At 57.4% G+C, this 17,142-nt stretch overlaps 1 protein-coding gene across 2 annotated transcripts in view; it reads left to right on the top strand.

Annotated features, from left to right (window-relative positions):
* The first annotated feature begins 3,441 nt into the window (after positions 1 to 3,441).
* Positions 3,442 to 17,142, top strand: part of DHRS3 (dehydrogenase/reductase 3) — a 35,602-nt gene continuing 21,901 nt past the window's right edge. Inside the window, exons 1-2 of one of the 2 annotated variants that reach the window (XM_037500930.2) lie at positions 3,444 to 4,240; positions 4,406 to 4,555. In XM_037500930.2, the coding sequence (XP_037356827.1) occupies positions 4,406 to 4,555 (150 nt within the window). In that variant the 5' untranslated portion in view covers positions 3,444 to 4,240. Of the gene's footprint in view, positions 4,556 to 17,142 lie in introns of both variants that reach the window. The other variant, XM_037500929.2, reaches the window with a different exon arrangement.

The following is a 17,142-nucleotide window of genomic DNA, read 5'->3' as shown; positions in this document are numbered from 1 at the left end:
GGCCTGGCACTGGGGGTGTAGTCATGTTTTAAAAAGACAGAGCCAGGGCCTCCCTGGTGGCGCAAGGGGTTAAGCACCACACTATGAAGCAATCCACAGCCCCTGCAGCATGAGTTCAATCCCCGGCTGGCCAAGGAGCAACCCACATGGCGTAGCAGACCCACATGGCGTAGCAGACCTCTCCTGACTCGCCCGCTGCTCCCCTCAGCAGTGTACTTAGGTCAATCTGCCTGTTCTGTTACCCATTCTGTCTCTAGTGAATCCTCTCACCGTCCCCCCACACACACCTCTGGCCTGTACCCCAGCTCTTGTATGCATAAATAAAAATAAATCTTTAAAAAAAAATAAATATAAAAAGACAGAACCAGGCCCTGGGGGTATGGGTGGCGGCCTATCCAAAACTGGCAAATTCCCCATGGGTCACAGGCTCTCTGGGGGACCCATCTGTAACCCCAAACCAGGCGGCTCCAGGCTGGGCAGCATTCCAGCCCACCCTGCAGGGTCCCGCACCTCCGTGCCTGCGTTGGGAGAGCTGAGTCATGGAAAAAGTTACTTCTTGGGGCCGCAGCTCACCTCATTCAGGCCCACAAAGGCTCCTTTCACATTTTCAGGAGGGGGAGGAATTTGGGGCCCTCTCCCCAGGCTGGGATGTGAAATTTCAAACTTCACCCTGGAATTAAATTCCCCATCCCCTGCCCCAAAGGAAACCAGGGGGTGAGGGGTGGGGGTGGCCAAGCGCAAAGACACAGAAGAGGGTGTGTGTCCCGGACAGTTCTCACTGCAGCCAGGCCACAGGGAGCCCCCAGGCAAGGTGGGGCAAACAATGTGCCCCCAGTCCAGTACCCCCTCGACTTCATCTTCCTGAGGACTGTGGAGGCGGGAGCCCAGAGGAGGTGAGAGATGGCATCTCTCTGGGCACCTGATAATGGAGGACAGCTTTGGAAGTACAGGGATGCAGAGCCCCAGAAAACCCACATCCTAAAGGTGAAACAGGTAGAAAAAAAGATGTCTGTTCCCCTGCCAGTCCAACCCCAACCCTTTTTAGAAATGCCACGTGTTCTTTTTTACTCTTATTTCACCCCAGACCTAATGGTCTGGAAAGGTAAGGAAAGCACCTGAGTGGCCGTGTGTGATTTATAAGTGGCCTGATGCGGTGAAGATCGATTTGGGGTCCTCAACACCTTCCCACCCACCACCCACTTTCTAGACCAAGGACACACCCAGGTGAAGGAACGGTAAGCAGGACCTCCTGGTCACCTGGCCGGCCTGGCATCTGAGCTGGGGGTAGCTGGCTGGGGACCAGGAGACGCAGGTGAATATTCTGCTGTTTATGAGCTGCTTAACATCTCTATGCTTCTGCTTCTTCCTCCATAAAGCAGCAGGCATGTGGGGAGGAGGGGTGTGATCTTTGCAGGCCCATTTAGGCTTGGGTTGTTAACCTTAGGGAGGAAGAAAGGCCTGGAAGAAAGAGACAGCTGTGGAGTTAGCAGGAGCCTGAAGGCTGGCGGGAGGCAGGGGCCTGCAGGTGCAGTGTCGCGGCCCGGCCGCCAGGCGGCTTCGAGGATAAGGGATGAGAGCAGGGCCGGGCTCCAGGTTGCAGGCCCAGGCCTTGCCCCTCGGTCTCCTTTGCAGGCCCCGGGACACCCTCTGCGCAGCTGGCTGGGGAAGCCAAGTCTCTCCCACGGTGAAATTCCTTTTCCATTTTTACAGCCCTCAAAGTTGGGAAGAGGCAGTCACCTAGATGGAGCCCAGCCATTAGGTGCGTCCTGGGAGTCAGATGAGGTCCTTGAGTCAAGCTTTTGGCTGGCTGGAGGAGGCAGGAGGGAGCCTCACTCACTGCCACCTCCTTCTTCCCTTGGGGCAAAGCCAGGTGAGGTATGTGGGGGGTGGAGGGTAGGAGGGGACCCTGCTCTGAACGCGGCTCTCTCCATCCTGCACTTCCTGGCTCCATCCTGCACTTCCTGGCTCGGCGGGAAGCAGGAATAGTTAACACCTCTCTTGCAAAGTCAGTGGAAAGATCAGGTGTCGGCATGTAAACCCTCAATGTGGGCACCCCCTCTTCCAAGACCTTTCCCCTCTTTTGGTCTACAGCAGCTTTCCAGATGATGAGTTTCGAAGGAGGGTCTCCGAGGCCCAGCCAAGGAGGTAACACCTCCCCGACCCCTCACCTCCCCCACCCCAACCAGCACTTCTCAAAGCAACTCTGCCAACCAACCCTCTGCAGAACTAGCAGGTCAGGTACTAACCAGCACCCCCTTCCCTGCTAAGCAGATTGTAGGGGGGCGGGGGTCGAGGCCCACACTCTGAACAAGTCTCAGGCTCCAGAACCGCTGCCCCAGAGCACAGGGCAGCGCACGCTCTCCTCCTGGCCTGGACTGGTCAGGGGCAGTGGGAGGCAAGTCCCATCAGCACTTTTAACTGGGGCTGCTGGTGAGTGACTCACCTCCAGACTTCCTGCAACAGACAAGTAAGCAGCGAGTCCCACCCTCCAGCAGGAGACACCTTCTGGGCTGGGGAGGGCAGGAGACACCTTCTGGGCTGGGGAGGGCAGGAGACACAGGGCGGGCGTCCCCAGGAGGGCAGCCTTAGGAGACCCGAGAGAGGAGGCTGCCTGCTCGGTGCAGGGGGTACGGGCTTAGGACGCTTTGTTTACAGGCTTTTGTTATTAAGGAAACTGCTGTCAGTCAAGGTAATTCTAGCCCAGATGAGCAATAAATATGCTCCCAGCTAATCTTCTGGGGATTTTATTGGCACCTTGGGGCCAGAGGTTCCTTTACCCTGCCCACCCCCTCCCCACAAAACCAAATCCGGCTCCCCAGCTGATCCCCACCGCCTCCCACCGCCATCCCCACCCCCAGCCATGTGGGGACTCGGGTCAGCCGGGAGGCGCTCGCTAAGTGAAGACAGAAGGCGTCTGGGCAAAGGTCGGGAGTGGCTTCCAGGTCCTACCTGGAGGCTGGGGGTGACCAGATGACCTGAAATAAACCCTGAGCGACCTAGTGGGGCCGGGGCAGGCGCGCCGTCCCGGGCCGGGCCCTCCCGCAGGGGCGATCACCTGGCCCGGGACGGCCCTGTCCGGGCGCCCGCGTCCCGGCGGGAAGGCGCGTCTCCGGGCGGGAGCCGGGGAGCAGGAGCCGCTTCCAGCGTGCCCGAGCTCGGGCTGCGAGCCCTCCGGGGCCCCGCGGGCAAGCCCCGGCCTGCCGGGAGGGGAGCCGGCCCGGGAGAGCGCGGGTCGGAGCGCGCCCGGGTGCGCGCCCGGGTGCGCGCCCCGAGCGCGCGCAGGGGGGTGGGGAAGCCGCGCAGCCACTCAGAGGAGCGGTGGGGAAGCCTCGGAGCAACTTTAACTGTCAATCAGACTTAATGGGGTATTAAAAAAAAATGGGGGGGGGGGAAGGGCCGCCCTCTCCCGCGCGCGGCTGCGGCCCCGGGGGCGAGAGACGCAGGCGGCGCAGACCCGGGCGCCCGATCCACGCGCGCCGGGCGCCCGGGCTGGCTCCAAGTTGCAAAGGACAAAAAGGAGCAATAAATGCTCACCAGGGAGAGAGAGGGAGCCGGAGCGAGCGGCAACACCCAGCCTCAGCCGAGGGAGCGGGAGGGAGGGAGCGGGCGCGAGCGCGCGCCGGGGCGAGCCATGCACGTAGAGAAACTGACACCCGGACCCCCCACTTCTGCTGCACGTTGCTGGCAATCAGACGGCGCGGAAGCAATTTCCCGAGCCCAGGAATAGCCCCGCGCCGGGAGGCTTCGGCCGCTGAAATTGGGAGCTCCAAGCACTTTGCCCCCAACCCACTTTTTTTGTCCCCCCGGAGAAGGGGTTGGGGGCGCTGCAATTTGGAAACAGCTCTTTTTTCTTTCCTTTTCTTTTTTTTTTTTTTTTTAATCTTGCACTTTGAAACCGCGGGGCCGAAGCCGGGTGCGCGCGTGTGGTTGGTGCTTTTTTTTTTTTTTTTTTTTTTTTTTTTTTTTTTTTTCTCTCCTTCCCCTGCTAAACTCCTCTGTCAGCCTGTAAACATTACCTGAGAATTCCCCAGCCGGAGCGGCTGCTGGGGCAAGAAACTTCTTGTTAGAACTTTCCACCTCCGGCTGCCCCGACCCCTCTCCCTGTCCCAGCTGTTTGGGGGGCGCCTTTTCTCCTCCCGGGGCGCATTGAGATCGCTCTGCCTTTTGATTTTTTTTTTTCCTCCTTTTTCTCACCCGCTGCTTTTTGCATTTGGCAAGAGGTGATTCCAAGAGTCGCCAGGTGGGACGTCTCTCTCCCCCTTATTCGGTTTATTTATTATTGTCTGGGGTGCTTTGTTTTTTAACTCCTGTGCGCTTGGCCCGGGGAGTCTCGCCCCTGCCCGGCTCCGGGGCGCGGAGGATGGTGTGGCGACGGCTGGGCGCGCTGCTGCTGTTCCCTCTGCAGATGCTCTACCTGGTGGCGAAGGCGGCCGTGGGGCTGGTGCTGCCGGCCAAGCTGCGGGACCTGTCGCGGGAGAACGTCCTGGTCACCGGCGGCGGGAGAGGCATCGGGCGCCAGCTCGCCCGCGAGTTCGCAGAACGCGGCGCCAGAAAGGTACCCGGGCGCGGCGCCTGCGGCGGGTGGGGCGGCCGGGGCGCGGGGGGCGAGGGCGCCCACCTGCTGCTTCTGCCCGCGCCCGCGCCCCGGAGTCTGCGAGCCGCCGGCCACCCTACTTCTCGGCGCCGCCGGCGAGTGCTGAGCGAGCCAGTTTCACCTTGTAAATTTCCCCGGCTCGAGACTGTCTTTTTTGGCAGGTCCGGAGCCGACCCGCTCCTTTGGGATAGGTGGCTGTCTGGCTGTTCACCCCCACCCCGAAACTTGGGAGACCCACCCATTCCCCGCATTCCTGTCTCCCGAAGGAAGGTGTTGTGTTTCCCCCCCTCGCCTTCGCCTCTGTGCACCACCCCGGCGGGTGCAGGGTGTGTGCGCTCCTGGGTAGGGGAGCCGCCTGCTCGCTGGCGCTTGGTGTTTTCCTTGGCAACCCTTTTCCCAGACCCAACCTGTGCGGCTGCAGCTCCGGAGGCACGAGGAGAGGGGATAGTTGGTTTGGGCTTGCAAAGGGGGAGTGGTCTGGGATGGTCTAGCCCGGCCTGACAGGCACTGGGAGGCCCAGGTTTTTGGAAATCTGGACAGCGGTAGCCAGGAGCCGATAAAGGGCCCTTGTTCTCACCTCCAGCCCTGCCTCCTCCCCCAGATACAGACCCGGAGGGGATCCCTCCCCACGAACTGGGGAGGTGGCACCAGGGAGCTGCCGTTCCCCTTTTCGCCCGCGCCAGGACCTCTCCTCCAGTTTTCCAGGACCTGGTGCTGCTGGAGAGTGGGGCGGGTGAGCGGCTGTCACCCAACTCTGACCCCAGCCAGGCTGACTCACCCAGAGTCTAGAGCCACAGGAGAGAGAGATTCTGTGCGGGCAGGCTGGGCTGTCTCCAGCCGGCCCTGTGAAGAGGAAGAGCAAAAACAGGGAATTAGTTTGAAACTAAAACTGTTTTGAGCCAGGGGGGTGAAAGGGCCAGGAAAGCCAGCTGATCTGACATGGAGCCACATACCTAGGGGATTAAGTAAATATGTACTGTAGAAAACCAAACCTGCATGTAATTCCAGGTTGCTTTTGTTTTGTTAAATACTCCCTGAGATTTACAATTCCTCCGGGGTGGCTCTGACTGGGGCTGAACTTTGGAGCCTGAACTATCAGCCGAAGTTGATTGCCCGTTAACTCTTCCCTCGCCGGCGGCTGGCCCAGGGGCCTGCGGTGACCGGGCTAGCTGGGGTCGCTGTCCCAGGCTCCGGCGTCTCCTTGGGTGGTTTGGACAGCTGCTTGACCTTGCAGTTGGGAGGGCAGTTCGGGAAGTGTTTTTAACCCTTGGACACACCGAAAGGGGGATGTAAGAGCTGGGCTCAGCAGTTTCGGTTCCCAAAAGCCCTTGGTGGCGGGTCAGGATGGCACAGGAGGGTGTCCTTGAGGACGACCAGGGTGCTGGGACAACTGGTGTGATTGTCATTCCTTCCCTGTCTGCATCCCACAGAAACTTTCTTCTGACTCCTCCAGCTGGCCCGAGGCCTGGGTCTGGCCCAGCGCTCTGGCTACAGTGGGCACATGAACTCTTTTAGTCAATCTGGAAGAACTTGACTGATTATAAACAAGTCTAAATTGAAAGAAGTATATGGTTTGGGCGGGTGAAATAGTGCTTGGGGGACATCCTACGAGATCGGGACTGGGAATCATGGACCCGCCTACTTAGACTGGACATTCCTTTCCAGGGAATAAACCCAGGGCCAGTTACAAATAGGTCTTAAATTGGTATCAAGTCACCAGAAACAGGCTCCTGGGGCCTATGAAACTCCCAGTGCCATTGACACGGACGGGACCAGGCAGGCCCACCAAGCACCCTTCTTGTAACGCGCAATTATCTGACCAATTACTGGAGCTACTTTTTAATGAGCTCTCCACTTGCTGTCATGGCGGGGAATTTGGAATCAAAGCCTCTTGCCTGAGACCATCTGGGGCCTGTGAAAGGGCCTTGGGACAAACTCCAGTGCCAGGGGCATTTAGGGGTTCAGGATGCTTGGGGTCAAAGGACCAAGTGTAGTGAGAGGGGTTCACGGGGAATGGCCAGGTGGGTTGGAACAGTGTGGAAGGTGGACTTGGGGCTAGTCCTGGGGCCTCTGCCTAGGGGTCCTGGGGCCTCTGCCAGAGCTGGGGAGGCAGCCTGCCTTGGTGGGAATAGAAGGCAGCCTGGATTCAGGTGGGATCAGACTTGGAGAGGAAAGACCCCCCCCCCAAAAGTGAAAGAAGGGAGGAGGGCCACAGCCTCTGCAAACAGCTGGCATGTCCAGGAGAGAGCTGTTACCTTCTGGGGTGGGGATGGAGACTGACACCCCGCTTCCAGTAATGACCTGAGTCAAACAGGATTTGGCAATATGGTGGGGAGAAAGGGGCAGTGGGCCTTAGGCTGCAAAGGTGGCCCGACTGAGGGCTTTTCTTAGAGCAAACTCCAGGATTTGGAAGCTTCCAACCTGGACACCTCTCTCCTTGCTCGTGGATGCGCTGAGGTTAACCCAGCCAGGGCCAGGGGGAGGCTCTTGCTGACTTACTGCTCTCTGCACTCTTTTTTCATTTGCTGTCCCCCCTGAGGTTCCTCCCACAAAAACATCTCAGAGTGTGGGCCCTTCCCTCCAAGGCTCCTGGCTAGCTCATTGGCTGACCCGGCCTCCAGAGTATTTGACTTTGACTTGACCTTAGGGGGAGAAGTGGACTGTTTGTTTGGAAGTATTTGCAGTCGCTGTTTTAGCCTTTGGTCCAGAATGAGGCAAGTGGCTGGCCTAGTGCCCAGGGTCATGATGGCAGGCCCAGGGGAGGCAAAGGCCACCTACCAGGGCCCAATCCTGCGCTCCAGGAGGGGTAGAAGACCAGACCCGAGGGCGCGTTTCCTGGAGATGTACTAGAACGCTCAGAGTCACATTGCTATTGTTGAATTTACAGTATGTTCCAAAAGCTGCCAGCCAGGAGCTCGGCCTGCCGGTAGATGTGAGTCCCATTCTCCAACACATCTGCCCAGCAAATCCCAGAGCCTTGCCCATGGTGGCTCCCCTTACGGCCATCTAGGAGAGAGTTGTTTCGGCAAACCCGTGAGATGCCGGTCAGGTGTCTGGCCCAGCGCTGGGCCTGGACACCGGCATGGAGCAGGATGAATGAATGGAGACGGGGTGTATTGTAACGGCTCTATCACGAGGTACCATGAACTTGGTGGTTCACGGCAATCAAAATGTCTTCGCTCGTAGTCCTTGGAGGCCAGAACTCTGAGATTGAGGAGCAGGAAGTGACCCCCGTCCCGGCAGAGTCTAGAGGACAATCATGACTCTTCCAGCTTCTGAGGGCTCGTGGTGGCTCCCTGGTCTGTAGCAGCCTCACTCCTGACTCTGCCTCCACCTTCTCTGTCTCTCCGTGTGTCTCTGTCCTTTCATCTCTTGAGGACACTAGTCACTGGGCCCAAGATGCTCTCATCTTGAGATAGTTAATTACATCTGCAAAGACCCTCTTTCCAAATGAGGCCACACTCTGAGGACTGGATAGATGTGAACTGGGGGGCGGGGGGCTGAGACTGGCTGTGCTCCACCCCAGGAAAAGTCACTAAAATCATGGCCTTCTCGGGACCTATCAAAGTAGAGGGAACACAAGATCTCTAAGACCCCAGAGGTCTGAAGTTCTCATTCGTGAGTCAGCCGGTCCAGGAGAGCAAGGGGGAGACTTCTGCAAAAACACGTGTCCTCCTCACTGAGCTTCTCAGCCTTTCTTGCTAGACACCAGCCCACCGAATGAAAAGGCAGATCTGGACTGGAACATGCCCTCGGTCGGTAGGAGGCCCCACTCCCATTTCTAAACTTCCTCGGCAGCCACCAGATAGCTGTCCGGCCAGGACCGATTTCAGCTCTTGTAGACGATGTTAATGTTTTCAACCTGCAGCTTTCAAGGGAACGAGGGGCCCACATTTCCCAGCTAGTATGTCAAGCAGAACTTCCCGTCTTTATCCTCAAATCACCAAATTGTCTACTTGAACTTTCGAGAATGTTCTTGAGATCTAATACTGAACCCGAATCCCACCCAGCCTGTCTGCTTATTCTTATTTAGAGTCCAGGCGCTTCTGAGCTTTCAGCTTTGCAGAGCCCAAGGCATGTGAACCCCCCGGCCTGGAATCCTTCTGAGCTCTGTGGTTCAGGTCACTTTCTCTGGTTCATTTCTATCTTGTTGTGTGTCCAGATCACCATATTGAGAAATGGCCTCAGCCATACTAACGAGAAGGTAGCCCTTAGCTGTCTATTCTCTACCTGGGAAAGAGATCTGGGTGCCGAGGACCTGCGGTTTGGCCCTGAAGGTCTTTTCCAGCCACCACCCACGCAGACTCCACCCAGTAGGGGCAGGCCCCTCCCCTCCCCCTTTATCCTTGGGCGAACCATCACCATGTCTAGGATGTTGCAAGGTGCCTCCTGTTGCCTTCAGAACACACGATCTAAACCTACACCAAGAATTTCAGGGGAAACATTTGAAAGACATTATCCCCATGAAGCAGGAGGCCCAGGAAACAGTTGAAGCAAGCGAAACGCTCTTAAGGGCTCCCCAACTCTGCTGCAGGACCAGTGAGAGCACTTAAAATGAGTGGGGTGTCAGCATTCTGAAAATGACCCCATGTCCGGGTCTCAAAGGGGTGCCGAGACCCCAGTTCTCAAGGGAATGGCAGGCGAGAACTCATTCATTCGTTCACTTACGCTGTGGCTGTGTGCCAGGCCCTGTTCTAGGCGCTTCGAGTGAGCAGCAAGAATCCCCACATGAGCCACAGTTTAGTAAGGGAGACAGACAGACAGATGATAAACAAGATAAATAAAATAGTATGTAAGTGCTGGGGAGACACAAAGGCGGCAGGTCCACGAAAGAGGGGGAGCCACATCCCAGCCCAGGACAGAACCAGGTGCTCTGAGGAGAGGTGCCTGGAGGGCTTGGGGGACTGGAGGCCAGTGTGGTCAGAGCAGAGTGGACAAGGGGGGTGCGGTGGGAGCGAGGAAAGAAATGCAGGAGACCCCGGGCCTAGGAACATCTAGAACCATCTCTGACTAGACTGAGTGAAGCTGGAGCCTGGAGGATTTTGAGCAGGGTCATGACAAGCTCTAAGTCTTAGCGGGGTCTCCCAGCTGCTGTCAAGGGGAACACAGGGTGGGGGTGTCAGGCCAGGGTCTGGAGGCCCCTGAGACTCTCACACCAGACTTACTCGGCCTCTTTCGAGTATGTTCCACTACCCAGGGCCCTTGGGTCTCCACTGACCATTTTGCAGCCAAGTAGAAGTGGGGTGCTGGGGAACCTAGGTAGCCAGTGTGCCCCGGTGGAGTGGGTGGGAATATGAGTTCCCAGGCCTAGAGGTGGCTGAGGAGACCTCTGCTCTCAGCTCATCCTGCCCCATTCTTGCTGATGCCTGGGCATAAAAAAATACTGCCCAACTAGGGGTGACAGGCCTCTGGGGAATTGGAATCGTGTAAGATTCTTTCTCAGGCCCAGCAGGGGAGGCCACAGGTTCTGTCCTCTGGCCTTAAGTCCTGGTGTGGGGACCACCTCCACATTGGTCAAGCCTCTGGCACCTCAGCAAGGTGAGTCAACTCCAACAAGAGGAGTTAATTGGGGGTAAAGATGAACCAACTTCCCCTGTAAATGAGACCCAAGCTGCTGCGCTAGGGGTCAGGGCGCAGGACATAGCTTTCTGTCATACTTTCTCGAAGAGCTTCTGGAGCATTGTGGTCAACACTTTGAGAGGGTCCTTGAGCAACTGGAGGGTGGCCAGGGATGAGGCCTAGACACCATGACTTAGATCGAATGGCAAATCACTGGACAGTTAGTGGACTGCTGTCCTGGGGGTGGGTTGGCCACCTCCAACCCAGGGAGGCTGGCCTGGGTGTGACTGTGGAGGGCTGGGCGCTGGTCCCTGGGACCAGAATCCCTCCTGCCCTGAGCTTTCTGCAGATGCGCGAGCTGTCCTGTAAGTGAGCAAGGGCAGGGAGTCCTGCTCTGCAGAGGTTGGGTTCTGGACATCTGCGCCTGCCCACCCCTCAGAGCCCCTGAGTCATCCTCACCAGTCAGCGGACAGTGACCCAGATGGGGTCAGTGCCGGGAGGCGGGATGCGAGCATCAACCAACCAACTCGTAACAGTGAAAGACGCCCTTTTCAGCAGAACTCCCCGGGGGGTTGTGCCGTTTCTTGGTCCGTGTTCTGTAGGGTGCTGAGCAAGAGTAGGGCTGGTGAGAGGGTGCAGGCAGGCCCACGTTAATATGCTCCGCTCTCAATGTCAGACATAACTGACACCTCTGCAGCCCTCCAATGGCTGCCGGTGGCTTCCTTGTGCTCCCGGTACTAGCTGTGACTGTGGTGCTTTGTGTGACTGCAGTCTTGTGATGACGGTAGGGAGTGTCCACACTGCAGACTTACACCGTATGCGGCGGTGGTGGTGTACTAATCAATGTACTCTTCGTGGCTGTTGTGCTCTGTGACTGTGGTTCTCTGCATGACTGGTAACTGTGCATGACGGTGGTACTCTCTGTGGCTCAGACCTTCAACATGACTGTGGTCCTGTTAACTGTGGTTCTGCAAATGACTTGGTACTACTGTATGTGACTGTGGTAACATATGTGTCTGTGGTACTCTGTGGCTGTGGTCTCCACCTGACTGTGGTACCCTGTGGCTAAGATGCAGGGTGAGTTGCTTGGGCCTGAGGTACTCTGGGTCCAGGTTTCTAAGCTTCCAAACTAGGACCTCTCCCACCAGGACAATCACCACAGCCTGGCCTGGCCAACCCCAGTAAAGGTCTTGGGGCGGTTTACAAGACACTGCTAAAGACAGTGGGTCTGGAGACGCCACTGATAAGCAGTCCCATCAACAGGAAGGGGCCAGGATGTAGTTAAATTTACTTGTACAGAAACATTTCTGGAAGCACTGAGCAGCTGTATTTACATACAATGCACGGATGCTGGCCAAAGGGCAGGGTGGCCATTGATTAGCAGGGACAGTCACCCATAGTGAAAAACAGCGCGGCTAGAGATCGCTCCTCCCACCACCGGGGCAGCTCCCCAAACGTGGAGGGGACGCCTGCTTTCAGGGACCAGAGAGGACTAGCAGCTTCTGGCTAACTTTGAGCCACCAAGCGGGTACTCGGAAGTGACCAAGAGCTCTGAGAGTACAGAGAAGGGCAAGATCACCGTAAATTAAAGGAAATCTTAGAAGACTTCTTGAAGGAGGTGGCAACTGAGGCATTTGCACAGTTAAGTCTTAATCTTTCGCTGGTTGTAGAGCCCTTTGAGGATGTGAGGGAAGTATAAACCCTGTCCTAAAAATGCGCAAAGAGACACACTTATACTTTTAAGGGGTCCTTGAGCACTCCCATGTGCTGTGCCAGAGACCAGGTTAAGAGGCCTGGACTACTTCCAGAACCTGTGTAACTCCTTCAGGCTTGCGTCCTGGTCCGGGAGCACATGTCTGCGACCCAGAAGCCGGGCCCAGGCCGGGGTGCACAGTACAGATTGGGGGCTGGGGGTACAATCCCAGCCTCAGCCAGCCTGCCAGAGGCCACCAGGCCCAAGCCTTTCTAATGTCATTGGCCATCCCTGGCTTTGGGGAATGTGACCTCAAAGTCCCCTTTCAGCGGCCTTTCAGGGAAAGAACTAGAAAAGCACATTGGTCGATGAACCCTGGCGCCACTTTGTCCACACTGAAACATACTCGGGGTGGGGGTGGGAGCAGAGATCATTGTCTCCTGTCCCCTCGTCCTGCTCCTACAGATCTCTAGCCCTTCTGATCTGACAGCCTCCAAGGCAGATCCCAGCACCAGCTGAAGTTCGAGAACTAAGTTTCCAAACCGGGTTCCAGAGCACCCAAAGGACTCCAGGAGGGAGCATGTAGGAGGGGGAGCAGAGACGGTGCTGCGGGGGCCCCACCTCCATGGAACTGCGCCAGCTTCGCGTCTGTCTGTCTCATAGCCTAGAATTCCATGTGAGGCTTTTGTGTGCAATCTGGAAGAAGGCCCCTGCTCTAAGGAGAAGGCGCCACTGACCCCGGAGCTCCGCGGGCTTTCCTGTAAACAGCACATAAAGCGGGTGTCGGTAAATCCGGCCCAGCGCCGCCGACGTCTGTTCTCTTCCCGATGACTTTCCTAGTGACATTTTCTCTCCTCCACCTCCCTTTACTGCAAGAACACGTAGAACACACACAATATCTGCAAATCAAATGTTTATTTTCCCGGGAGGCTTCTGCTCAGCAGCAGGTTAGCAGTCGTGAAGTCTTAGGGTGTCAGTAGTCTATACTCAAATTTTCAGCTGCACAGGGAAAGAGGGGGGGGTCAGCACCCCAAACCCCTGTGCTGTAACTGTTCTAGGGGGTGACTCAGGACATGCTGCTCTCCCCATTGCTCCTCGTGGGGACCTGCTGAGCCCCATCTTATTGCTCCTCAAGCTTTGGTTCTTTATTCCGAAGAGAAAGCCATGGACTGGGGATCCTCCTCTTAGCTTGTGCCTCTGGCCCTCAGGAGAGAGTCCCCCACCCCCACCCTGGCATGTGGGACCCCAGGCCCTGCTCAGCCCTCAGTCAAGATCCCTCTGCCTAGGGAGAGGGAATAGGTCCCTCTGCACTAGGGAGCTCATGAGGGGCCCTGATTACTCAGCCAGGACGGAGGCAGCCTCCCTGTGGGGGCCCGGCCCGAATTCAGCTGCCAGAACCGGCTCGGAAGCCTGAGGAGCACCCAGCCCGGGAGAATGTGACTTGGCTAGCCAGCCCCCAGGCCCAGGGCCGGCCATGGGCAAGGTCACAGCCACTGAGGTCTTTTGAGTGGCAGAGGCCAGCCCGCTGGGCAGAGCGCTCGCTCTGCGCAGGGCTACTGTCCTGTCTGAAAATGAAGGTGTCAAGATTCAATGAAATTATGTTCGTAAACCTCCCACTGAGCTCAAGACCTTTGCAAGAAAGGATGGCACCTTCTAGTCAGGGCGGGGGGCCTTGAGCCTCCCCCTCCCCCAAGCCCGTGCTCTGCACCTTTTCCTATTGGACCAATACACTGTGCAGCACAGGGGGCACAAGGCAAAGAACTGGGGCCTCCCTGGTGGTGCAGGGGTTAAAGCCAGTGCTATTAAGCTATCTCTAGCCACTGGGGCACGAGTTGGATCCCCAGCAGGCCAGGGAGCTACCCACACGGTGCAGCAGACCTCTCCTGTCTCGCCCGCTGCTCCCCTCAGCAGTGTATTTCAGTATCTGCCTGTTCTGCTCCCCACTCTGTCTCTGGTGAATCCTCTGGCTGGCACCCCAGTTCTTGTATGCATAAATAAATAATTCTAAAAAAGAAAAAAGGAACTGGCTGGACAACCCCTAGTTCTGGGACTCCCCAGGAGGGGGAGAATGCTGTCTAAGCCACAGAGGCCCTTGGGAATTCAACTCCTTAGCTTTGTAGAACCCAGTGGGCGGGAACCACTCTCCCCCAGGGAGGACTGGGGAGTGCTGCGTGCTCCCTCCCACTGGAGGGACGGCTGGTGACCACAGCCCTCTTCATCAGCTAGGCCTGGTCCACTGCAGGCCCTTTGGTGACCGAGATGCAAAGGTCAAGGCCAGAACACCACCCCGGGCCCATCTACCCACACCCCACAGCCGCCCACCAGCGTGAGTCACGTTCATCTCTGCTGCCAAGTAGCTCAACTGGCCTGGGCTGGGCTGTGGTGAGGCCAAACTTATAGGTTACCATGGCAACTCACCATGCTTGTGGCTGCTTGGTGCTTGGTGTCTCTTTTCCAGACTATGCTGAGGTGGAGGAGGGAGGGTCCCTCTTGCCAAGTCTTAGGCACACACACAGTAGTCATTTAATAAACATTTGATGCCTGAGCAAATGCATGACAGACCCACTGGAGCTACTTAGAGCCAGTGTCCTTGAGCACCTATGTGTGCCAGGACCACTGGCCCTTCATGTAACAAGGCCCTCGTACCACTCACCCTCCGACATGGAAACGACCCACTGTCACGATCCAGACATGGCGGGCACCGACTTCCCATCCCTCTACTCGTGCGCGACCAGGTAGGACTTGAACCCAGGGTCCTTGAACCAGGGAGCTTTGCCACCTCTCTGTTCGTCATTCCACGGACCAGGCCAGGCTGGGAGCCCCTAGCGGAGCCTGTGAGGGTGCCCCTGGCAGCACCGTGTCTAACTGGGCCAAGCAACAGGAAGGGCCGCTGCCCTGCATGGTCGTCCTTCCAGACAGATGGTGTCACCAGAGGTCCCTAGGAAGGCCCAATTCTGGAGCAGCTCCAGGAGCTCAATCAGTGTTGTCAGGACCCTGTCTCTCTCTGGCAGGACCCTCCTCCAAGGGATGACTCACATCTGCGCCTGTAGCCTTCCATCCCCCAGCTCCCAGCTGAGCCAACAGGCCTGTATCTTCTACCTGAGGGTCGAGGCCTCGAGGCCCGGCCTGTGACGGGGTTGAGCCTGACGTGGTCCCTAGTCATGGGTCACAGGCCTGACTCTGGGCCAGGGGTGCACCAGCCCCAGCCTAGCCCCAGGACTTGAGAACAGGGAAATGGGCTTCCTCAGGGGAGACCGGGTGCTGCTATCAGGAGCAAGGGAACCAGGTGTGCTCCTTGCGGAAGGTCCAAGCCAGTCCTCAACAGAAACTTCCAGGAGCTCTGGCCTGCCTCCTGGAGCACGAGGCAATTGACCAGCACTCAGGGCTAAAGCCCCAGTGTGGACTTTTCCAGCTTGAGATGAAGCCTGGCTGCCCTTGCGGGGTATGTAGTTCAAAGAGGCCAAAATGAGTGGTCACTGAAGGTGTCCGCAGGTGGTCAAGGCTTTCTTTGTGACCTTCTCTAGAAGATGACGGCCACTGAGATAGGCCAGGAAAGGAGGCGCTGTGCTCAGCTGCCATTGGCTGTGAGTCACCCAAGCCCACGAAAGATGTTCGGTCTTCGAGACCGTAGCCCCGAGGCTGTGGACACTGCTGGGCTGTCCTTCCGGCCCCTCAGACGCCCTCTTCACAAGTCTCCAGGGCATGTTTTTATAGACGGTTTAAGCGATGCGGAGAGTTAGCCACAGCAGGGCACTCAGCACAGAGACCACAGACTACGGGAGGGACAGACGAGGCCTTCAATCCTGGCCGCCTGGCTGGAGGCCCAGGCCAGTCCTATCACCTCTGCACCGGTGCCCTAGGGCGTCTCTAACCACCACCTGCAACTCAGTGGCTTAAAACAGCACGTGTTTATTCTCTCGTTCTGGAGGGCAGACGTCTGACACGGGTTTCACTGGGCTAATGGCAAGATTCAGGGCTGCACTCTTTCTGGAAGCTCCAGAGGAGAATCCGTTTCCTTACCCTTTTGGGCTTCTAGAGATCACCCACATTCCTCGGCTCATGGCCCCATCCTCCTCCTCCGTGGCACCCTCCAACCGGACTTCTAGTCACGGCTCCCTGTAAACTCTCCTCTGCTGCCCCCTCTTGCACGTTTAAATGGCCTTGCCAGGACCCTGGGCCTACCTGGACAATCCAGGCTCACCTTGCTATCTTATAGTCAGTTGATTGGCAACTTTAACTCCATCCGCAACCTCACGCCCCTTTCCCATCGAAGGCAACAGTCTCTGGGGGTTAAGACGGAGCATTGCAGGGGAGAGGCCATTGTTCTGCGGCCACACTCTCTGAACCTCAGTTTCCTCTTCTGTCAAGTGACAGTGCGAGTCCCAACCTCCCAGGGTCACTGGGAGTCACTGGGACCCCACGAGCCGCCGGGCAGGAGCTTAGGTATGCCGGTTGGATCATCCCGAGCACCTGCCGTAGACCAAGCCCTGCTCTGGGTGTTTCGAGGGAGGGAGACAGAACAGTGCGGTCCCTGCCGCAGAGTGGCCGGCCCTGTGGTCAGGGCAGCAGGACAGCATCTGGCAGCTTTGCTCTTGGCAAGGAAAACAGAAGTGGGGACTTTAATTTTGCCCACACCAGGTGGGCAGCTGGTCCACATCAGGGGAAACTGAGTCACCTGGGACGGCTTCCGTGGGGGTAGATTTGACAAGAGGAAAGGACACACGGGGTCTCTCAGGTCCCAGGGGCGCAATGAGCATGGACAGAGGGGGAAACACAGGGTGCCCGCTCCCCATCCTTGGTCCGGCAGGGAAGGTAAAGCAGTGGCCAGGGGGACCTTGTTTTCTCTGATCCTCTCCAAGTTCTCTATGGTGAGGCGGGGGCTTTAACAGCCAGGCCATGGCGGGAGGCAGCTGTGAGCGCAGGGCCGGGCTGCCCGCCAGTGTCACACCGTGGTTGTGGCAAGTTCTCCCCAGACATGAAGCCATTGACATGGAAAATCTGATCAGTTCCTCAGAGCAGCCCCAGGAGAGAGAGACTATCACTGCCCGTTTTAAAAACAAGAAAACTAAGGCTGGAAGCGTAGAGGTGAATACTTGCTTCTGTTTGGACTTGCGTGAAGTTTGCACTGGCTTCTTTCTGGGTGAGGAAGGCTGGCTGGCGAGGCCCGGGAGTCTCAGGCGAGGCATTGAGCAGGTGGAGACAGCAGGAGGAAACATGGCAGGGAGACGGGGAGAGTTTGGCTGCTCTGGGCACTCTGGCTTGGCCAGAATAGAAGTGTGAGCGGGCCTCGTGGAGA

Source organism: Talpa occidentalis, unplaced genomic scaffold, assembly GCF_014898055.3.
Source record: "Talpa occidentalis isolate TD23 unplaced genomic scaffold, MPIMG_talOcc4v2.1 talOcc4.9, whole genome shotgun sequence".
In the NCBI taxonomy this organism is placed as follows: domain Eukaryota; kingdom Metazoa; phylum Chordata; class Mammalia; order Eulipotyphla; family Talpidae; genus Talpa; species Talpa occidentalis.
This window is presented reverse-complemented; position numbering and strand designations above follow the sequence as displayed.